This window comes from Poecilia reticulata, linkage group LG13, assembly GCF_000633615.1.
Source record: "Poecilia reticulata strain Guanapo linkage group LG13, Guppy_female_1.0+MT, whole genome shotgun sequence".
NCBI lineage: Eukaryota > Metazoa > Chordata > Actinopteri > Cyprinodontiformes > Poeciliidae > Poecilia > Poecilia reticulata.
Window position 1 is genome coordinate 12,043,222 of NC_024343.1, and position 23,497 is coordinate 12,066,718.

Genomic DNA, 23,497 nt, shown 5'->3' on the forward strand with positions numbered 1-23,497 from the left:
TAAGCACAAACGTTCTTGTATTCTATATAAGTATCATTTTATTCAGGTACAAACCTTCCTATGCAGAAAGAAATCTTCGGTCCGACTTGGATTTTAGACAGAAATCTGTTAATTGCATACATCGTCTGAAAATCTAAATACAGTACTTTGCAAAAATATGAATGAATCCCACTTGGATTTTGTCACATTTCTGACTACAACCATAAACTTAAAATGTATTTTAGTGGGATTGTATGTGAAAGACCAACACAAAGTAAAGAATAATCATCAAATGGAAGGAAAAGGATACATGGATCACTAATTACTTTTTACAAATTCAAATCTGAAAAGTGAAATACGGATATTGGGTAAAAACTCTAGGAGTTGCTAGTAAACATAAAAAAATCAGCAAAAATAAATGAGATGCAGGAAGGGTTTGGTGATATTCCAAGCTTTGAAAGTCTCACAGAGTTCCATCATCTGAAATGGAAAGAATATGGCACAACTGCAACAAACCCATACAGGAAGAGCGGGAAGACAAAAGTTGTAAGAAGAGAGTGAACATCTGGAAGAAGGTCTGATCACATGCGAAACACTGGAGGAAAACTCTTATTTTGAAACAGTGGTGGCAGCATCATGCTGTGGAACTTCTTTCATTCAGCAGTAACAGGGATGATGGTCAAAGCTGATGCTTTTTTAAAAAAAATTTATGACAAGAAAAAAATTGTAAACCAATCATAATTTGTCTTCCATTTCCCAATTATCCTCTACTTTATACTGGTCTGTCACTTAAAATTAAAATAAAATGCATTGGTGTTCATGGTAGCAACATTAGAAGATGAGGAAAATTTTAAGGCGAACATTATTGTAAAGTACTGTGTAAAAGCTCAACACTGTCAACACTTTTATGCTAACATAATCTCGAAGTTGCTGGGTCTCTGGAGAGTGTCGTTATTGTAAAACATGAACCAGTAAGACCAGTAAAGCCACTTAATGGGGTTCAGACACCTCTGGGTGAAGCAGGTCGCCTGCCGAGGTACTTTGCTGCGTTTTGTTCTCCAGAACAGGCCCTCGTTTATCAGACTGCATCACTGTGCCCTGTGGACAGATTATGTGACGGGAAATCAGATAAAGAACTCATCGACCGGCTCCTCATGGTTTATGTATGCTGACAACAGCTCTGTCGATGTGCTGTTCTCTGCCAGCAGCTTCTGTGAAGGTCTTTGTCCACTTGCAGTGGTCCTGCTCTCCTCTTTTGCACCTTTAGAGCCACCAGAGGGCGCCTGATGGTTAGTCTGTGGCAAACATTTAGTCAACTCCTTGGCCTGCTGCCCCACAGGTGAAGCCCCAACCACTGACGGTCTCTCAGAGTTACAAGTCCTCAAGAGGTCACAAGAGGAGGAGCGAGTGATGGTTGCGATGGCGGTGTCCGACGGGGGAGAGACGGCGACTCCAGTGTCGACGTTGGTCTCCTCTTCTTCCTCTTCCAGGAGGAGATGGGAGAGAGAGCGGGTGACGGAGGGGCGCAGGGGAGAGTCGGGGTGGTTGGAGGTGGAGAGCTGAGCGGGGCTGCTGCGTTGGGATGAGTAACAGGAGCTTCCAGGAGGGGTGCTGCAGCAGCTGCCTGACCCCAGACTTTCTGCTCCTCCACATCCTCCAAGCAGCTTCTCAAGAACCGGCTCGCTGCGCGGTCTGATTCCTGGCAAACACACATCAGCAGGGCCACATAAAATGTCGCAAATAACAGGAGAAAATGCGGGATGAATTTGTGTTCAGCCTCCTTTACATTGATACTTCGAAATCCAATAGTCAATTAATCTTAATGCGTAAGCAGCTGTTCTGTTAAGGCCTCCGAAGTTTGTTAAACATTAGTGAAACAGAATCACAGTAGAGAGGTCAGGGAGAAAGTTGTGAAGTTTAAAGCAGCGTTAGGATACAGATAAATGATCAGTTCAGAGTTACAATGAGCGGCTTAGATCTAGAGCTTCCACAGTGCAGCCCAGGGGCCATTTTCGGCCCTCTGAAAGATTTTTTTATGGCCCTCCCGACCTCAATTTTCCACAATCAGGGCTGAAAGTACTCTGACCGGGGGCCGCATGTGGCCTGCTGGTCCACATCAACCTGACTTTGTTATAAACGGTGGGAAGGAAACCAAAATGAGTCCAATCTGTAGCTTCCTACCTTGCCTGTGAGTTTGCATCGTCAGAGAAGCGGTGAGGCCGCATGGCAGGAAACTGTTTCCGTGTCCGCTGCTCCGGAGCTGCACTCCTTGAGGTGGCAAACTGAGGCAGGTGAGAGGGAATGCACAGGTCAGAGGTCGATGAGGTTGAGCTGGAGCCTTCACCTGCAGCACAGTAGGAGAAGGATTGTAGTTTACCCCAGGACTTTAAATGTAACATAGTAATTAAATGTGTTTTTCTTCCCCAATTTTTAAAGAGATTCATTCAGTCCGATTTATTTAGGAAACAATCAAATAAACATGATATTTGCCCATGTTGATTTAATCCAATATAATCTCTCTATCACAGTTTGTGATGTGTGGTAGATTTACTTTGTAAAAAAAAAACAAAAAAAAAAAACAGGAGTGTCATTGTCATATTTGACATCTAAACCAGATCCAGTTGAATAATCACAGGACCAAAAAAGCTTTTTAAATATTTCTTAAAACTGTCTATGTACTGACAATATTATATGAAACAGATATCCTCAGTGTGGCTCTACTGCCATCTGCAGAAATACACAGCTTGGTCACAAACAACCAATCAGACAACCAATCAGAGCCAGGAGCAGTAGGGTCTTAGCGACATCAGTCACACTCGTGTATGCACTGCTCACAACAATGAAATTTATAAAACATCACACTTTTAAACACATAATCTCTTAAACTCACTTGAAAGAGAACTTTGTTACCGTCCAGGTCTTCAGTCTGCCAGCGTATATTGCTGATGGGGGTGCAGGGGTTGGGCAGCAGGGGGACCAGCTGTCCCACTTCTTCCACACTGAACTGCAGCACAGCAGAGCTGCACGCTTCCACTCCAACCCCTGGAGACAGCTGTTTCAAGGCCAGCTGGAGGCAGAGACCGGGCTCTATGCAGCAAGGACAATAGGGAGCAGCAGGCACACATGTGACGAAGCAAAGCAAAACAGAGGAGGTATATGTTGTGGGACACCATTTAAAATCCGTAGCTTGATTTCTTACTTAAACGAAGGTTAAAAGGACATAAATCCAACCTGCATGGAGGGTGAACCAGCAGAAACCAGCCTTCTGCTCCTCGGCTTGCCGCTGCAGAACCGTCTCGTAGAACCTCACAGCGTCCTCGTAGTTGTCGTAGCTGCTGTACAGCGTTATGCGCAGGATTTCTCCTCCACAGTGCACGGGTCGCACCCCCCACACAGGCATGCCGGGGCCCAGACTGTAAAAGTCTCTGCTTGGCAGGAGGTAGGGCCGCAGCAGGGCGTTGGAGGGGGAACTGCTGGAAGTGATGTGGATCCCTCTGGTTCGGCTGCCGCAGCTCTCGGTGTGGTGGTACTGCCAGGGTGGGCGCTGGAAGAAGTCCAGCACTTTGAGGATCCGCTCCTCTCCGTAGGCTTCGTGGAGGAAGAAGGTGATGGCCAGAGAAGGGTAGTCTGAAAAAATTAGGCAAAGGCTGGATCTTCAACAGAAGATTAGAGAATGTGCCACTTAATTTTCTTTATATCGGTTGTCCGTTGCAGCCATCAAATTCTCAATTTCCTTAATTTCTCCTTGCTACTGAACAATTATTTGAATCCTTTGCGATAAAAGATGAGGGGCAGCAGAAATACTCACCGGCCACAGGACGAAGGCAAGTGTGAACTCTGAAGGGGGAAGCCCTCTCTGATACATGGAAGATCCGGAGGCTTGGGCACAGCCAGCGCAGCAGGCGGTCCAGCGTCTGCTGCAGAAGCAACGAATCTCCAGGGTTGGCCAGCAGATGCAGGTTTATCGGCAAGAGTTGCTGTTGGCGCTGCCGCCCGACCCGGCCGCTCATGAGGTCACCTGGGATGAAAACAAAACCCGAAAGGCACGAATAAAAAAAAAAAAAAAAGAAATGCACATCTCAGTATACTGCGAGTTTGCATGGATTCAGCGGAACACCATGTGTTTAGTATTGCTTTTGACAAGAATAAACTTCCTGTGGGTTAGGAGAACAGCATAAACTCTGAAGAAATATACTTTCACATCTCCTGTCGTTTTAATAAAAATTCAGAAATGTAAGTTATGTAAAGACAAACTGCAAACATACATATGTTTTACAGCTTTACAAGAGTAAAAATGTTCTTTAAGAAATGCTTTTATTCCTATGTGAGTAAAGGAATACTTACTAGCAGACGACGACATTCTGCTGCTGACAGATCTGAAACAAGTGAAATAATGAGAAGAGTTACTGGGCGGAAGAAAGAAAAGACGGATCGTCATATTATTGGTTAAAAACAAATGCAAAGCTTGAAGGGAAAAATATTAACACAATTAACATAAATTAAATAAGGTTTAAGTAAAATAAATACATTGAATTATGTACGAATGGATAATATTGGAAATAAAAAAGTTAAAAACCTGCAAGTGAAAACATCTACGCTGGCAACCCAAGCCTTGTTGGCTGCATACGTTTTAAATATTGCCTATTGAGCTATGAAAGTTTTGAAAAAACACATAAGACGACCACATCTTATGTGTTAAAGAATAAACACAAAACATTTAATGCACAATATATCACAATGAGCATTTTTTTTTATTACAGTACATCTAAAATAAATACTAATGAAATAAAAATAAGACAAATTTGATAATTTGGCATAATGAAGTGATATTGAAAATGAACTCAAAAATGATTTCACAAAATTAGAAATTATTTGGTTTGGTAGAGGGATGGATAGTAAAATCATTACTTTGATTACTAATAAATATTTAATACCTGCAAACAAAACATAAAAAACCATACAAAGTAAGTGTAGTATCTCGTGATTTCTAAATACTTGCATTAATCAAAGCCACTAGTCCATCTCAGAGATGGACTAGAAGCTGATTACAGAGAGCTGATGGGCCCCTTTGTGTCATGGTGGGCAGCAATCCTCTCATCTTGAATGTGAACAAAATAAAAGAGATGATGGCAGATTTCAGGAGAAACCTTGTTAGATCATAATTTATATGCTTCATGGGCAAAGAAGTAGAGGATGTACTGTACTTCTTGAGTAAACTAAGATCCATCAAGGTTTGCAGCAAGATGCTGCATATCTTCTATAAGATGCTGCTGCCACCGTCTGTTGGGGTTGCAGCATCAGGGACCTGAAAAGGCTCAACAATCTGATAAAGAAGTCTGGTTCTGTTTTGGGGACGACTGTGGAATTTCTGGAGATGATGACACAAAGAAAGATTATACATAAAATCAAGTAAAATTATGGACACCCGTGACCTTCCTTTTTATGAGACGGCATTAGAAAAACAAAGCCCCAGTAATACAGACTGCAACAGAAGAACTTTCCTTCCCAATGTACAATAACTCTCTGCAACCACATTTAGTTTCCCTTTGTAATGAAGAAAATATTTTCATATTTTGAATAGCTCACTAAAGCTTAAAATAAAATAAAAAAGTTTTAACAAAATGACTTCATTAGATTTTTTCTACAACTATTGTTATTGTTATAACAAATAAAGTCTAACAGAAAGTCTATCAATGGCTCAATGATGTCTTATGAAACACCAAAACATCTGCAAGTCTGTCGAAGCTATTCAAAACACGAAGATCTATCGCCATCTTGTGGTTATGTCTGTTTGGAACCCAGCCCGCTCCTGCGGTCACCATGACAACATTTTATCTGTTGTTAGCTTGCAGGACCTGAAAAAAGTGTAATTATAGGAAAAGACGACACAAAGAAAAAAAAAATTTACTCAAAGCCCTAAGAAGTTCTTAAAAACCTCTAAATAGTTGGGGCTTTTACAGTTGAAGCCAGTTATGTGGATTTCCGGGCAAATTAAGGTCCATTGTGTGCTAGAAAGCGAATTTGTTCGGCTAAGCGTTTAGCCGCAAGCTAAAGCTGATACTCACTCGGCTGTGTCAGCTCCGGAGTCCACGTTTTCATCCCCGGCTCTTCGCCACATCGTCAGGTCCACTCTCCTTACATTTGGGCTCCGAGCTTAAAGTTTGAGCAGTGTTTCCAGTAAGCCCACTCAGGAGTGTAAAACATCCTGATTAGTTTCCACAGCCTTCTAAAGTGGGGGAAACAAGGGAGACTGGGATCTTACTGGGACACTGACGTCACTAGGCAACCGCACACCGTTAGAATAAAAAGAAATGTACTTACTCCAGACCGTACAAAAACAGAAGAAGAAACCCCGGGATGAACCTTCGTTACAGCGTTGAGAGAAAATAGTCTGGAGTTTGCTTGGGGAGTCGATTCTGTGCGAAAGGGAGCACAAGGAGAAGGGCGACTTTAAATCCAAAGCCGCCTATAATAATGATAACAGAGAGCAGATGGCATGAGTCCCACAATATGGGAGGACAAAGGAGACAGCAGACGGCCTGGACAGATTTAAATGAGTAGGGGACGTGTTGACGGGAGGCTCTTAACCCTGGAAATGTAAGAACTTGTTTGCTAAGAGCATTAAAACCTGTGAAAGACAAGTTAGATGTACACCCAGAAATATTAAGGCGCTTTAAATCTGCAATCTTGGGAGAGTGGTCAATTTGTAAATAACCTCATGAAATAAAAGATCAGCACTGTTTGGTGAATGGTGGAAATATATTCCAGTAATTTAGTCCTTTGTAGGAATAAAAAAAAAAAAAAAAAAAASGGGARAAAAAAAATACTCATCTAAAAACTTTGCTTCTAAATTGACATGCAGTTTTACGAGTTTTGTTCCAATAATTCCAATGTATAAATGTATACAGATAACCGGTATAACTTATTGTGTAAATTTGTAACACTTATATGGCATACTGGTACAATTCTGATACCAATAAACCATATACTGAAAGCATTAACGCCAATGCACTTTGCCCACCATATCTACCAGTTCCAGTTGATCAGTTCAGTTCTGTGCTGGTGGCAATATCATAAACTCAAATGAACACAAAGTACAATTAATCCAAAAATCTAATTACATTTCTAAGTTTATGCATTTAAGTTATGGGTGTTTTGTTACACTAACTACACAGGTAATGAGGGAAGTATTTCAAATCCTCCCTGAAATCGAATACACTTTTTATTTTTTTTAGAAATCTCATGCAATCAAACCAAACAAAAATATATTTATCTCTACATTTATTATGATGAAAACAAGGCCCTGTACAATCCACCTTCGCAGAGTACAATTAATATTTTACAATTTGTACACATTTGGAGCATGGTGCGTGACCAGTTCCACCTGTTCAAAATGCATTTGGAAATAAAATCTTGGAAACCTGCAACACAACAAGCCTTCCATTAGAATAGATAATTTTTGGCTCATCACACCACAGGCCTAAAGTAAAAAAAAAAAAAAAAAAAAGTGCCATGAGAAGCAATGCATTCGTTGACTTTTAGGCCTTTTATTCCAACGATGGAGCCACAATGTAAACGTATGCTTTAAAGCACCAGCTGTTGTTGATCGCTCCACTCACCAGTACAGACTTGGCCACGTTACTGAAAATGGCATTGAATATTTGTCAGCTGCGAGAGAGGTGCACTCTACTAAGGATGTAAAATAAACCCCAAAACAGTCAAACTTTCAAAAATAAATTATACAACTATCACAGTTTCTGAAATATTCAAAATGTATGTGTTTTGCCGCGGTTGTAAAGCAGGTCTGCACCAGTTACCACAGTTCATCTTTTTATTTAAATCTAAAACTCCTCTGTGAGGAAAAGGCCAAGACTGTCCAACCTGTACAGCCATTATTGTGCCACGAAACACAAACATAACACATTGACATCAACATTTAAAACAGGGGAGTGAGTTCAGATGTTTTCTCCATCTCCATGTAGCCCAGTGTTTGCTATTCTTCACTGTGTGTAGTTAATTGGCAAACAGACAGGTCTCTCCAAAGGCCACAAGAAACAGGATTTTTTTTGTGTGTTTGTTACAAAACTATATTCCCCTCTTTTCATTTCTTTCAGCAGAAGAAATCTAATATTGCTAGAAAACTTCGCCATCTTTTGCATGATTTTCCCTCTTTTTTTCTCTTTTTTTTTTAAAACACATTTATGGAAGAAAGGTTAAGCTTCCCAGTGTGTCCCGAATGATGAGAGCATTTCCAAAGTTCATCAAACACTTAGTCCACAAAAACAAGGCCCTCAGTTTCAATTTGAAGCTAGCTTTCAGTGGATTTACTGGTTATGCTACATAAGTGTACACTTTGCGGTCCTCCGGTGTTCTTGCCAAATATTCCCTCTCAATGAGTCCTTCAATTCGCTTCTTGATGACTACTGGACTAGGAAGGAATCGCGCTCGCAACTGCTGTGTGACCTGTGGAGACACGGAAAGTAGAAATCAGAACCAGAAGCTACATTTCGTATTATGCTGTCGTCATTCTCCAGTCTGTAACATGTAATATTAGTTGGTTAACTTTCAAGAAGTAAATAAAAAAGAAAAAATGTAAACAGATTGTTATTGTTACAATAAAAGGCATGTAAATGCTTTAATAAGCTAATCAGGTAGCTGATCTGCTTAAGTATTTGAATATAAGCAGCAACAATTACTAAACCTTCTGAAGGGAATGTGAACTCAATGTATTTTCATATTTCTGCCTCTACATGAACAGTCACTGCTCTTTGGACTCAAAGCCACTGACTTACCTCTGCTACTAGGACATTGTGCTGCATCTTCTTTCTAGATTTCATGATGCGAACAATGGCTGCTTCAATCTCATGCTTTCTGTCATCGTCAACTTTCTGTCGCGTCTCCTTCCTCTCCGGATCAGACTCTCCCTGTTTAGCAGCCACTACAAGAAGAAGCACAACAGTTATTGAATGAAATGCTTCTAAAAGAACAGCTGCTTTACTGCATGTTTACATGTTTAATAAAGCCTGGAGAACATTACAGGAAAGATTTATGCTTAATGCATTTTTTCCTGCACCATCTGCGACTGGTTTTATGTTCATCACTGCCTCAAAGAGTGTCTACAGAACAGAATCTAGTTGAAAATATTTCTCCTAGATCCTAAAAGTAAATAGACAATATAAATTTATACTGCAATCTAAAACAAAACAAAAAAACAGACGATCCTAAAGCTAAGATGACGATACCCCAGCAAGTGTGACAATTCACTTTATTACTACAAGATACAGCTCAACACAAACGGTGAATTTCAGTTAAATTGTTAAATAAAAAAAAACAAATCAACACTGAGCATTAGTTTTAAGTACAGCAAACAGCACGGTTTGCAAGATGGTACTCTGCGTACCTGTCTGAATTTTGACCCGGTGCAGTTTAGAGGTAAACTGGTCATTGACTGTAAACACATGGCCATTTTCAATCTCCTTAGATTTGGGCTCTTTGGTGAGAACTCTCTGTGTGGGCTTCCCACAGGCCAGAGACTGCAGCGCTCGCACCAGCTCCCTCTCAGGGATATCCGTCTCCTGCTGGATTTCCTGTTTTGAAAACAGTTTCATTACAAAAAACTACTACGACAGGGAGAAGAACCTGAAACTTTTACAACTGTATTTCTGCGTATTATATGAAAATGTAAGCGTGACGCATGTTGAAGTGATGAGGACAGCAGGGTGTGACGTACCTCAAAAGTGGACTTCTCCCTGTTGTTGAAAAGCATTAGAATGGTCATCTGAAAGGTGGACACTTGCAGGATGTGTTTTCTGGTGTTGGAGCCTGTCACCTGGGCCCCGCCCACTCCGACTTCTGACCCGTCCTCCTGTCGATACATTACAGGCTCATTATAGAAAAGAACTACTCAGAAATATCAACAAGAAAAAAAAGCAAGAACCCACTAAACTATGACCGGAAAGACGTTTTCTACTTCAAATGTGTGAAATGAGAGAATACTTGAAAGTGTCGTTCAGTTTAACATTTGATTTGCAAAAATTGAGCTGCCCATTATTATTTGTATTCGTTAAATTTTAGAATGAAATCTTATATAAACAATTACAGTTCCACAAAAGTAGCATTTGACCCCTTTTTGCTTCTTCTCACACCTAAATGTTTTAGATCAACAAATGATAATGTCACACTGTTAAGCTCAGCAACACAAAAAAATTGATTTCAAGTGATGATTTGTTTAATGTATTAAGAGATAAAACTTTCCAAACCAATTCTTCCCTAAACCAATGTGCTGCTTTTTGGCATACTGCTTTGTGTTGTCAGACAAGTTTTGTTTAAGTGACGTTTTTCATTCTTGATCCATGCAAGGGAAATTGAACTTTGGTTACTAAAAATGCAGTTAATCACAATTAATGATTTCATGCAGTGTCAGAATGATTTGAATAGTTTTTTTCTTCTTGATAAATAAGATAATTTGAAAACTATCTTAGTATTGACTTGGTGTTTTCTCCAACATTAAAATTTGATTATATGAAGCATCCAACTGTGGCAAAAAAAGAGCAAAAAAATCTGCAAGAGCCAAACAATTTTTACATAGAATTGTAATATCATTACTCCTACTAAAGAAATGACAGAACATTTAACATAACACAATTCAACAAATCCAACAAATGTTTCGAGTTTACGTTCCTTTGATACTTTGATAAAATTTTCTGTTTGAAGATCTTTTAAGTCAGACAGATTCTCCCTACATACCTTCTTGATGGGACCATAGAAGGTGGCATTTAAATCTGCAGAACCCATATGGTGCTGTAAGGTGAGTTGTCTACCGCTGTGCTTACCGAGATAAAACCTGCAACCAGAGGAAATCAGGCTTTAGTTAACTTCCAATACCAAGTCAAGAGGTTGCCACCAGCAAAGAGCTAGCACAGTATTGGAGGCACACAAGTGAGAATGCTGCACACAGTGAAATGGAGACTCATTGATATTGGCCTGATGTCAAGGCAGTAAACAGCAGTAAACAAAATGCCAGTTCAGCAGTTATCTGGATTAGACTGCAAAGAACTGGAATAAAGCTTTTCCTCTCAAATTAAACTGATGATGAAAGTAATTTCTCTGAACGTCCAGGAAAAACGTGATTATTGCTTGATGGAATACAGCAAAAACTTAAATGTTTACCAAACAAACATTGATTAAAAGGAGGACATTAAACAAAAGGCAAACAAAACTATTTAGTAGAGTTAGAAGAAAGCCAGATGGTTTGATAAACCATGTGGTAAACCTAGCACAACAAATAAAACAGTTATAGCTTAAAAAACACAAAAAAACAGTCTAGCTAAATTGTGTTAAGTGTACAAATGACAAACCTTCTGAAAACTTCAAATGCATGACGTGGTGAAGGGGGGATATTGCACTTTGGTGTTGCTGATTGTGTAGGCCAGTATCCTGTGGTCAGGACCCTCACAGTGAGATCAACCCCTCCAAGAGAAACCTGAGGTTTGACAAAACAGAAATTGCACACAATCAGTTTTAGAAAAAAACTCTGAAAACAGGCCTTTGAGAAAACTAGATTGACACAAACTAGGTACAAAAGTTGTAGCAAAACTAGCAAGATTACAATTTTTAATCATCAGTTTGATACTGTGATAAATACGGAAGAGTGCAACAGAGCTGCAAGCCGCAGAGTACTGACTGCAGAGAGAAAATAATCCAGTTAATCTGCAGCATGTGGTGCATCCTCACCCCAGTGGTCTGGAGATGTTGCCTGAACTCATCCATGGTGGTGTTGGAGATGCTCATGTCCCGGAACATTCCCTCTAGTTTAGAGGTGAACTGACAGCCACACTCAGTCTGAATGACAGAACAAAGCAGACATTACAGTAAAATATAAAGATGCATATTTCAAGTCAATACCTACAGAAATACAAAGAGTCAGATATTTTGCATTTATTATACTGTGTGCATCTACTCACTTAAAGAAGCACTTAATGTTTTTAGTTCAAGCAGCTGGTTAATTGAAGACAAATCTTGAGAATATATATTGTACACAGCAGTAATTATTCTTTGCGAGATCCTTTTAGGTAGTCAGTCATTCATTTTTCTCGTCATTGCTCTTAAAACAATTTCTAAGAACATTAAAGGTGCTGCTCACCTTTAGCTTGGAGATCATGTTTTTTTCTGAATCATCTGAGACGCTCTTGTTGGTGAGCAACCTTCGAGCCAGGTGCTGCTTGTAATACCGTTCAAACACGTCCTTCTCCTGCATGAAGCGGAACAACACCATGGCCTTGTCCAGTATGGACTCCACCTCCTGCTCCGTTAGCTGAATACAAGCAGAACAGGGTCAGCAACCCGCTACACAACCACAATTTAATTATCTCCTATATTAATCCTTCAAGCATTGGTTTTATTTAAAAAAAATAAAATAAAATAAAAAAATAAAGTAAATAAGCAGAGCAAACCCACAAAAACTCTAGGAAATTTTTTATGTAATTCGATTTAGAACGATACCAAAAAGGACAAACTGAAGTGAGGTGATGACTTTTCAGTGTAGTTCCCATGCCACACCAGGCTAGCAGTAACGCTTGAGGGACATTCTGACAAAGTTAAAGTGGAGCTTTCCAAAGAAACTCACCCCTTTCACCCCCTTCTTCAGTTTGTCATCAATGAAGAGCGAGAGGTATTCAGGTGAGCGGGAGTTGAGGTTAAGGAAGTACTCGAAGTCACCAGCAATAGTTTGCTTGAAGAGTCGGTCATTATTGAAAGATTCTTGGAGGAAACGGTCAAAACGCGACTTCAGGTCTAACAAACCCTGCAAGGAGAAGGCGGTAATAAACAGAGGGAAATAAACTAGCAGTCCACAGTAACCAAAGACTAATAAACTTACTACAGAATGAGACTAACAGGAAAGCTAATTAAAATCCATTTATGGCTTAGATGCAGTGTGTTTTCCTTCTCCCATCTTAAACAGCTTCTTGTTTCGGCAAACTAAAACCAACTCACTTAAATTCATACCTGAATATAATCTACTGGATTTTTTCCTTCTCCCTCCTCTGAAACGAGCGCCTTGCCTTGCTCCCGCAGGTATGAGCTCATACATTCACACATGGTCTTCAGCCCGTTGGGAACCCGACTGAACAGCTTGTACATACATGCTAAATCTGTGGACAGATTGCAAGAACAAAATATTTTTACTGACTGAGATTGAATCAGCAACTTTCCTGAGGTGTTTCAGTGTCAGTCTGGTGTTAACATGTAATATTCATCAGCATGGATATCAAATTTTGGCATTCAAGATTGAATAATGATAAGAAGACACAAGTTCAGTAACTTAAAAATAAAAAAATAAAAAAAAGAACTGAGGGAAGTTTGAAATTAATGCAAGTTTTTTTCTTCTAACCCAGACCGAGTCAACATAATAAATACGGGTTAAAATATAAACACACCTATGAATATTTGCTTTAATGTTCATCAGCAACTTGTAGACAAATTGAAAAAGATGGTTCACATGCATCTTGAAAAGTTCTAATATTATAATATTCATGTTCATGAGTTAAAGTGGACTTTTGGCTGGTGCTGACAGGAAGTGAAGAGGCCATATTTTTCCTAAATAACATAACTTTAGAACCACTGAGACGAACACTGAGTGAAGAAGGTTTCCTATTTATTTGCTTTGTGAAATGAGATCTGGGTAAAAGAAAATCTTGAGTGGATTTTAATCTCACAAATAATAAGTATACTACATGCGTGAAACCATACCGTCTGTCTTGCCATTCTTCAGCATATGGACCAGGCCCGAGTTCTCCATCTCTACGATGGTCTTCATGTGCTTGGAGATGAGCTCCCGTTCCACCACCTTGACGATGGGCTCCTCTGTCGACTTGTCCAGGCAGTGCATTACCCGCTCAATCTCCTCATTAATTCTGGCCTCTACCTTCTTTATGTACACACTCGCACTGTTTTCTGAAAGGAACTTTTGGCTCTCCAGCTAAGTGAAAACAAGCGATTTATAGAGTATATATCAGCAGTGGTTCACAAATGCGCCGAGAGTCATCTGTACAAAGTGACTCCCCAAAGGAGAAGATGCAGCAAAGGTAAAAGCTGATCTAAATTCAAACAATCAATAAGTTATGAAGAGTGAGTTTTCATCCAAACCTGGAAAAATTCTGCAGACATTTCCAAGAACGGTGCTTCAAAGTCTTCTTCATAAACAGATCTTCCTTCAAGGCCGAGGATCATTAACATTTGGCAGGCATTTCTAATGGCCCCCCTGAAGAAGAGGAGAAGCAAGCCAAATGAAGCAACATGAAAGAAAAAAACTAAAATATTTTAAAGAGGGTGAGAGTGTTCATTTCACCAACAGCCCCTAGTCAATTTTTCAATATTCATCCTTTACTTTGAAAAATCCATGTAGTCGCACAGCAGGAGGTTCAGGAAGATAAATATTTGAAAATGTCAGAAGCTTTAAAGATTTTCCCCCAAAAGGCAGAAAGGCCATGGATGTTTTAACAGCTCCTTTTATTTCTTCCTCCAAATGAACATAATCCCTCTTTGATCACAATTATGCCACCCTTAATTAGACGCACCTTTATGCCATTATCTACATGCTGAATTATTAATTTGGTAGCAATCTTTAATGTGTGTTGCTCGTCTACCTGTCCACCACTTCCCCCTTCCTCTCCCGCGCGATCATGTCCAGCAGGGTTTGTCGAAGGTGGTCTCTGATGCAGCCATATCGAACCACCTGGTCCCTAAAGATGATGAGCCCCAGGTTGTAGACGTTTTCTACATTGTTTTGCTGCACATAAACTCGATCCTTTGGCACAAAAACAAAACAGAAAGTCTTGGACTTGTGGGAATTTTGCAGTTTACTGAAGATGGTCATGTTGCAACAACAATTTTCTCCTGGAAAAATCTGCAACCTGACATTAAATGTCTCTAATATACAGTAAATGTCTGACAGTTCTTCTGTTACATTTTAAATGCCTGTAGGGAAGGGTTAGGGTTATGATTTGTTATACAACTTGGCTAAATTAAAACTGTCACTATTTGTATCAACAGATTTGAATTGAACATTTACAAACTGCTAATAGTAGTTGCCAAGTGGAGCACTGACCCCTGAGTACCTTTGTGATGAAGTGTTATTATTTTGATGCCAATCTGACTTTTGTTTAATGAAGTTGCTTGTTTATTATTAAATTAAGAAAATCCAAACTATAACTTTAGACTTTTAAACCTGATGTGCATTACATTGTCATTGTGTGTTGGTCTCAATGAGCCAGCAGTAAGGTCTACCATTGTATCCAAACTTAACAACAATATTACTTTGAATACAGTCAATAAGAACTGCTTCCAATTGTGCAAAGATTACTGAACTTGGTACATTAGTTTTTTTTTATTTCATTAACAATTCTGCTGCCATTTCTGCAATATAGTGGTTCTAGTTTAACTACAGCAACATTTTGTGTGTCTTCAGTGAGTTTGAGCAATCAGTCCACCTTAATGATGCTACTGCTGGCTTAGTTTACCAGAGTGCGACATTCAGTAGAACCAAAGAAACTGTAAAGGATTTCAGAAGGACATTTCAACATCATCATTATATACAGACAGTAAACATTTCACAGCATCAGGTTAGTGGGTCTGACATCAAGGACACCCCCATGACTGTCTTCAACACAGCCAGTAGATCTGGCAAGTTATGTGATCCTGTTCATATTTAAGAGAAAAATGAAGATAAGCTGATCCTATATTAGTCGCACAAGTGTGAAATTTAAGCTGTCATGGCAGATAGTGGACAGAATAAAAACAACATACAAGCTAAACAAGAAATATATGAAAATGTCAATATATATACAAAAGTGTATATGTAAATGCATACACATGAAAGAAATATGACCTAAAATGTAGGCTGTCGTACCTTATTTTAGGCATGGGTCACCATATGACCATATAAAATGGGTCATATGGTGACCCATTTTATATGGTCATATGGTAGTTGCTACCTCCTGCTGCCAACGAGCCATTATCTGATCCAGGGGTGTTGAACCAGGGAGAGAGTCCTGGCCCCTAAGAACTGACTTTGGATACCACTGCCCTAAGATGTTCTTTACACAGTTCAACTGTTGTGTTGATTAAAAACAAGAACTATTCAACATGTCAACCCACCATGTACATCAGGATGTCTCTGATCATCACCATCGCAGTCTGGTGGTCGTTCCACGCTTGATTTAGCGTCTGGAGGAAGTTATTGTTTAGAGAGTTTAGGACATCTTCTCGTACCTTAGAGAAAAAAACAAAACAAATGTTCACATAGTTTGTACTAAAGAATGTTTCTGTTGTCTCTGTGACAGGAGAACAAAATAACCCTTTCACATGTAATATCTAAGAGTGAAAAAAAGACCTGAATCAGTCTGACTGCTGTGATTTGTTTGCAGGGCAGTCTGTTATTGCCCCCCTTCCTGGCCGTTTACAGACAACCGCTTTTCTTGCAGTCAGGTAGATGGCAGGCTGATACTGGTGACACTGCAGCGTGACTCAGCAAATGGAAACTCAGGGCCTCCGAAGAGAAAAAACTTCAGGGCACACTGACCTTCCCTTTTTTCCTCCCCTTTAGGCCAGAGATGATGAATTATCACCTCTGCTACCCACTGTCACATCAATTTCAGCACATAAATGATCAACATTTTTCTTTGTATGGATTTTAATCAGATCTTGGAGGGAGACAGAGAAATTTGTTATTTTGCAGGCTAAAAAGGCTGAGGTTATAGGGAGTTTGTCTTACAAGTTATAATTTGTCCAAGCTTTAATTCAATTAATTTATTAAAAATGAATAACTACAAGGATGTGATGCATCTCCATTGGTAATTAATAAGCAACGGAGTCTACTGGGGTCTGTACAGATATTAATGAGCAGTAAATCTGTTTTTCAGTCCCTGAGGTCACATAACTTTCAAAGAGTAAAAATATCAGTAGAAGATGTGCTTTAAAGAAAAATATGGATTATGTTAAGTGTAAGGTTTCAAATTATTGGAGAATTGTCAGAAGCTTGTACTATTGTAAAATACTGCAACATCAGCAATAATAAATCCAGATTTTCCAGAGTCTTGTATCGTTGTGATGCTTCCAACAGACTGACTTTAAGTTAGTTTAGTATCATCATCTGTGTGAGATCTGGGCATCTCCTGCAGTCAGACTGCACCCAACAGGCAGAGAGGTATTCCTGAATCTGATCAAAACACTATCATAGAAAGAAATTATGTTTCAACAGGCATGCAAAGCTTTAAATATAATAGCAGACAGACACAGTCTTCCAAACAGCCTTTTGAAATATTGATATTACACATGCTGCTGTTGGAATAATGGTGTGCTGAGGAGTCCTAGTGAAGTGGCAAAACAAGATCAAATGTGTCGCTAATACAGCAACAAAAAAAGGAGCTGTAAGTTGTCACCTACAATTCCTAGATACTATTGCACCAAAAAAAGTTTTACATTATTTTCCAGATTTGAAACTTCTTATAAAAATCTTCAGTTGATTCCACACTACAGTCTGATTAAATAACTCTCAAGCTGAAATGTAATCATTAATACACAGCTGGAAAAGTTTAACTTACACTGCTATTTAACAAGAGCCTTAATTATACTCCAGCTAGGGATATCCCAATTGCAAGAATTTTCTAAATTCTTATTTCTAAAAGTTCCTGAAATGAACTCAACTCCTTTACATGCTTGATACGAATACTGTCTGTAACTCTGTCAGATGCACTACAAGTGAGCCATGCAGGCACATTTTGCAAGGCCAGTTTTTTATTTAAAACTGCAAAACAGGCTGTGCACATTATTTTATTGTTTTTCCATCACGTACGATGGCAGTCACTGTGAAAGAGACTGTACTGATCGCTGTGCCATCACCTTCTGTGTTCACAGACAGCCGTCAGTGTTGAAATCTGCATTGAGCACAGTAAAGACACTAGTCATGCAGTTTCAAAGCAGAGTGCTAAGATTGTAAAGGAGGAAAATAACTTTTCTGCTACTTTCGTCCTCATGATTATTGACAACTACACAAATACATGTTCATGTCAAATTATTAAGGGGTCATATGAAAACCGTAGGGAATGTGCAACTATAAGCAAAGAAGCATTTTAGGAAAGGATTATAAAATCATCCTGAAGAGATGCAAGTTTACTGAAGCATGCATCTTTCAAAAAAGTAATAAAGCCATTTGTTTAAGGTGACATACTGTCTGAACACCATAGTAGTTTTCTTGTGCCAATTGACCACAAGTTGGAGCAACATATTAAAGCTGTACTGCAGAAATGCTGGTCAGGGAGGCTGCAGAGTCATAGATCATTCACGACTGAGTAAACAGGGCACAATCAGATTAATGTAGATCAAGTAGTCTTGCTGAAATGAAGGGCTATTTTCTAGTAAATGCATGGTGTTTGTTTTCTAAACTTAAAGACATCGTACCTGAAAGCTGCTCTGCATCTTAAAGAATCTTGATGGGCCATCCCTAAACTCAAATCTGTAAAATGTACTGTTAACAAAATTATAACTGGGCCTCCAAGTATCCTACAGATTACATGGCTTAAAACACAACTGAAGATTTCTCTGCATCCCACCCTCATAAACATGGAAACTGCCTAATCAGTCATAGGAAAGAGGAAACTGTTGTGCATGTCCTGCATTTGAACAAGGTTTGCGTAACAAACTGTAAAATTTACTTTTGAAATGTTTAAAAGATGCTACTGAGAGCTACCGCCATCTTTGTTCTGTGACAATAACGTACACCTAAAGAAGCAAATTTAGTCCTAAAGTGAATCCCCTGACAGGTGATACTGCATATCTGCCGTAAAACCATGTTATATAAACAAAATATGACCTGCTGCTGAGTTTTAAAGAGTACCGTATTTTCCACACTATAAGGCCCACCGAATTATAAGGTGCACCTTCAATGAATGGCCTATTTTAAAACTTTTTTCATATATAAGGCGCATAGAATAGACGGTACAGTTTGGGTTGCCAATTTGTTCCGTACTCTATTATTACACATCCACATTGTAAAGAAGTGGTTCCCGAGTACTTTATATAGTAGGCTGCCCCAGTCATTGTTTCACTCACGGTGTTGGTGTTGCGATATTGTGCCCAACTGCTTTCTGGGTAACACAGACCAACCGACACGCTGGCACCGCAGTCTCTGTCTCTCTTTCCCCGCCCCTCCGCCCCCCTGGCTTTAAATGTATTATCAAACTTTATTAACAAACCAGCGTTCTGACAACTATCCCAGCATGCACCGCGCACTTCTTCTTCTATGGGGGAAAATGAAGTCGGCGGCTGCTCACCGTAGTGTTGTGGCTCAATGTTGGTCCATATATACGGCGCACCGGCTTTTGAGGAAATTGAAGGTTTTTAGGTGAGCCTTATAGTGCGGAAAATACGGTACGATGAAGCAGAAGCTAAAAGATGCAGTGACAAAGCTCTGAGCTGTAAGAACCCCTGAAGCCAGATTAGGGTCACAAAATTAACATCACACAGACCTCAAAATAAATGTCCAAACTGTCAGTTAACGGGTGCAGAAAACAAGTGAAAACTAGAAGTGTGAAACTGCGTCCTTCCCCGTTGTAAAGAGGTGTCAGTGCATGAAGCACTATATTTCAAGCTATATTTCAGTTGTATTGGTGTGTTGTTACCAACATAAGTATTCATATTTCTACATGATTTGGTGTGCATTTTTGTGCCACGTGTATAAAAACCTCTGAAATATTCAGAGGCTGATATTGTATTGCTATATTATTGTTGAGTAGTAATTGGTCTCTAGCCTCAGCCAACTCATTCTCAAGCAAACAGAAATCTACATCAAGTACTGATAAGACAATATGTCATTTAGCAAATTGAAATAAAATAAATGTTGACTGGTCTTGAGATTAAATATTAGATAATAAAGACACAGAAAAACACTTGACCAATCAGAAGGAAATAGTGTTGAAAGATCCGCCAAGAAGGTTCAGGCCAACCAAGCAACACCACGGCTGCTTCATGACTTCTGTCACGCAGAAGTCATTACTGAGGGTGTAAAGCAAAAAACTGTAAACGTTCCCAAAATGAATCCTGTTTTCAAAACACAGCCAGATGCACTTAGAAATGCTTTATTCAATCTGCCATCACTTGACCTTTAGACTCCTTCTGGAGTTGTGTAGGCCTGTTTGTGCAGTTATCTGTGCTCTTACTTTGTTGATGAGATGTTCAGTGACAACTTCCCGCAGGCCTGTGTACAGTTTCTCTCCATGTTTGTGGAGCACCATTGTGTAGGCATTCCTGTAAAGTTCCTCAAAGCTCAGGCCGCTGTTGTTTTTCCTCTGGATTTCCTGGATTGCATTTTTTAGTAGGTCCCAGATATTGTTGACATACTTCTCATCCATCGTCATCTGTAAGAATAAAACAAGCCAACAACAACAAAAAAGAGTCAAGTAAAGATTACCTTCTTCACTGCTGTATCAGTTCTGGTTATTTATTTACACATCTCTGTATTAAATAAAAAAGATTACATGGCAGGAAGAGGTTTTTAAGTTATCATCCAGTTCCTGCTTGTGTATAAAGCCCTAATTTGAATTATTTGATAATTCTGTGGTATACAAAGGCTGAACAGGAACCAGAAGTAGCAGAAAATTGAATTATTGCTTTGACAGAGGACTTAAACATTTTTTAGAACAAGGGAATTTGGGTGATATTCATTGATAATTGACCCCAGCTCAACTTAAATTATTACAATTTATGCCAAATCTGCACATTTATATTGCAATAAAACACCATAGTAACAATTAAGCTAAACTACAAGCCTAGCCCTGTGCTTTTTTTCTATTTTGAACGTGCACTGAGTCAAGTTATGCCACAAAGTTTTGTAGGATATCCTAAGATATGCTTGGCATTCTGTTGCAATAGATAAGAGATGGTTGTTGGTCTTCCTTTCCCTTTTTAAACGTACAGATACCAGTGTGTGAATCAAGAGCCGTTTTTCATCAGTCAATCGCTGCCTTCTATTGGATCACCACAGAGCTCCTTTTTCTCCGCACTACTTTATTTTCTATACACTACTGGCTTTAATAGTGAGCTAGCAAACACTTAATTAAATTGCAGACCACAGAATCATTCCAAGCCTTCTTAATGGGAAGGGGAATCACAATGGACCTGCTGAGTTTATAACCTGTTGTGATGAATCATTTTTACAACACCCTGGACGTTAAACACATGCTAACTGACTTTATGAAGCATTTCCCTCAACCTGCATTGACAGTAATTAACGGTGCTGCTTTAACTAGTGGTCACTTACAACTATTTGGTGGTTGTTCTTAACAATGCTGTCTTTTAATTCAAATTTTGCAAAAAAAAAAAGTTCCATTACTCCATTACTGGAAGGACCTTTTAAGGAAACAACAGGTTTTAGCATCTTGTTTTAGGAATTACAAAACTGTTTTCAATCTGACTGAAGGATTTTTACTATTGACAGTAAACTGTTTTTGACCAAGAAAACCAAAATTAGCATCTTGGCTAAAGTGGAGGATATGACTTCGAGAAGGATTCAGGTAGAGGCAGCAGTAGACGTTTAGAAAAAGTGCTGTGGAGGGCACTTCCAACTTTTTCCCCTTCAGTCTGTCAATATAAAGTGTCTGCAGTGAAGACCAAGAAATGGCAATCTTCTTTCCTACCAGCAGGTACTGTTATGGCTGAATGTGAAAACCTGATCAAACTTGGGCTACTCTCTTTCTCTTCTTGTAATGCATGTGTATCGATATAATGTACTGCATTTTCATGGTGTTCTTTTATAACAATAATTTTAAAAAAGGTAGGGCGTAAACCATTCACCATTGGTAATTATAAAATAGCAATAAGTCACAATCAACTGTGGTCAGATGTTGCATCAAAAATACTTTTCCAAGAAAACTAATCATTTATGCCATGGCTACAGTACGTTGTTGTGTAAAAACAGCTTGTTTGCAGGTACAAAGTAGAAGAAGATTAAGGCAAAGTGACAGTGAGTGGGTTTAATTCAACAAGCCAAATTCTGGTTGGTAACATAGATTACAACCAAAAGTTCATCCTACAGGTATTTTGTGGGTCAGCTGCAATGTAGTGACTGATTAGATTAGAGCATACTTTCCCCCCAGGTCACTCAGTGCATAAATAGATAACTAATAATAAATAAACAATAATGCAAGAGCAAAAACAATGTGTGCTTCTGACTTAACAGGCACAAACACATGCATGTCATGAAGCTTGCGAGGTCCTGTCTAGACAGGGCAACACTCAGCGTGTGTAGTCGGTTGCATTGACACAAGCAAACAATGAAGCCAATGTCACAATCACAACACCTTAAGTAACTGAACTATAATAAACTAAAGTAATAAACAACCAGTTCAGCAGCAATATGGATGCAGAAGCTAAATACTCCCATAGCCTGTCGACAAGCTTATGCAGAATGAGATCAGCTTGAAAATTAGATGTTAAGGTGATTTGCAGAAAAAGGCAACGTTAGGAGGACGAGAACAGAATCCCTATATTACAATTTCAGTCATGAAATAACAGAAAGACATAAAATGCCAATGAAACTGGATTTAGGTTAGCGGATTTGGTTGTCATTAGCATCCAGTGGTAGCTGTAGAAACGCAGCTAATCGTTCTTACATGTGACCGACACATCGTTCTTTTAAACATTTAGATAGTAATATTATGGCACGCTTAGCCTAAATGCATGAATGTTGTATCTTTGCAAACAATAGGCGTTAAAAACAAGTGTCAAGAAGAGCGGGGGGGAAATGTTAGCCACGGCTACGTGGACAGACAGTATTAGCTAGCTTCCATCGGGGGAGTTGCATTTAATTATTCGTTTAGAAAAATAAAACGGACACTTAACCGCTGAAAATGTGGTGGTGTTGTACTAAACTGGGCACCCAACTACGCGACAACAACCACAGGCGACGGTACATATGGTGACTGCACTTTGTTTACGGACAGCCAACTCGAATATGCCACTCAGCTGTTTGGCCTACTATCGCTTAGCCAGCAGTTGAGACCACGGGGATTGAGTGAGCGCCCGACTGACAGCCAGAGCACCTGCTGCGGTGTGCACTTACAGGAAAGGCCCTTATCCTCATTTTGGTGTCCTTCTTGGTGCCGCCTTTGCTGAGATTGGACATAATTGCCTCGTCTGTAGACTCTGTATTCACATGAAAGTGTTCTCCGGGGAGGGACAGGGGTGGATACTGGTTCAAGGAGCAGCTGACGAGCTTTCCCTCGACCCCGCAGCTCCGCGTCCCGCACCGCAAGTTTTTTGTTGACAGCTGAATGCCAGGCCAGATAACTCTTCATACAGCAATGGCGAAATACCTGCAGTTCTCTCTGCGCACAGATCACGCTCCCCAGCTAACGCGAGAACTTCAGATAAGAGTTTAAACATTTGAGCTTTTCTTGCATTTCTTTAATGTCTTGTCACCATTTTACTATTACTATTACTATTAATAGGCTACTACATTACATAT

At 39.5% G+C, this 23,497-nt stretch overlaps 2 protein-coding genes across 4 annotated transcripts; both read right to left on the minus strand.

The window, feature by feature from the left end:
• Positions 1-266: 266 nt before the first annotated feature.
• fam124b (family with sequence similarity 124B) lies at positions 267-6,480 on the minus strand. Of its 2 annotated transcripts, XM_008425442.2 has the most exons (8): positions 6,301-6,480; positions 6,045-6,205; positions 4,324-4,355; positions 3,788-3,997; positions 3,211-3,606; positions 2,870-3,066; positions 2,161-2,323; positions 267-1,678 (listed from the first exon to the last, which is right to left on the minus strand). In XM_008425442.2, the coding sequence occupies exons 2-8, from the start codon at positions 6,095-6,097 to the stop codon at positions 1,104-1,106; spliced, it is 1,626 nt and encodes a 541-aa protein (XP_008423664.1). In that variant the 5' UTR covers positions 6,098-6,205; positions 6,301-6,480; the 3' UTR covers positions 267-1,103. The 2 variants fall into 2 exon arrangements, with proteins under 2 accessions (XP_008423664.1, XP_008423662.1); XM_008425440.2 differs by lacking the exon at positions 6,301-6,480 and having other exon boundaries at positions 6,045-6,272.
• A 763-nt stretch (positions 6,481-7,243) lies between these two features.
• Positions 7,244-23,367, minus strand: cul3b (cullin 3b). 2 transcript variants are annotated; one of them, XM_008425454.2, is made up of 16 exons: positions 23,093-23,367; positions 20,193-20,390; positions 16,135-16,248; positions 14,625-14,785; positions 14,125-14,239; positions 13,729-13,957; positions 12,985-13,130; positions 12,605-12,781; positions 12,122-12,292; positions 11,713-11,820; positions 11,337-11,461; positions 10,726-10,822; positions 9,710-9,844; positions 9,380-9,566; positions 8,772-8,917; positions 7,244-8,442 (listed from the first exon to the last, which is right to left on the minus strand). In XM_008425454.2, exons 1-16 carry the CDS (start codon positions 23,153-23,155, stop codon positions 8,311-8,313), a joined length of 2,304 nt encoding a protein of 767 aa, XP_008423676.1. In that variant the 5' UTR covers positions 23,156-23,367; the 3' UTR covers positions 7,244-8,310. The 2 variants fall into 2 exon arrangements, with proteins under 2 accessions (XP_008423676.1, XP_008423677.1); XM_008425455.2 differs by lacking the exons at positions 20,193-20,390; positions 23,093-23,367 and adding an exon at positions 18,436-18,682.
• Between the last annotated feature and the right edge of the window lie 130 nt (positions 23,368-23,497).

Coding starts and splice junctions, on each gene's coding strand:
- fam124b (XM_008425442.2), bottom strand. CDS start 6,097: ATGTGGCGAAGAGCCGGGGATGAAAACGTGGACTCCGGAGCTGACACA. Junction 2,324..2,869: donor GTAACAAAGTTCTCTTTCAA/GTGAGTTTAAGA, acceptor ACTGTGCTGCAG/GTGAAGGCTCCAGCTCAACC. Junction 1,679..2,160: donor GATGCAAACTCACAGGCAAG/GTAGGAAGCTAC, acceptor TGTGTTTGCCAG/GAATCAGACCGCGCAGCGAG.
- cul3b (XM_008425454.2), bottom strand. CDS start 23,155: ATGTCCAATCTCAGCAAAGGCGGCACCAAGAAGGACACCAAAATGAGG. Junction 13,131..13,728: donor GAAGAATGGCAAGACAGACG/GTATGGTTTCAC, acceptor ATCTGTCCACAG/ATTTAGCATGTATGTACAAG. Junction 9,567..9,709: donor GGGAGAAGTCCACTTTTGAG/GTACGTCACACC, acceptor TTTTCAAAACAG/GAAATCCAGCAGGAGACGGA.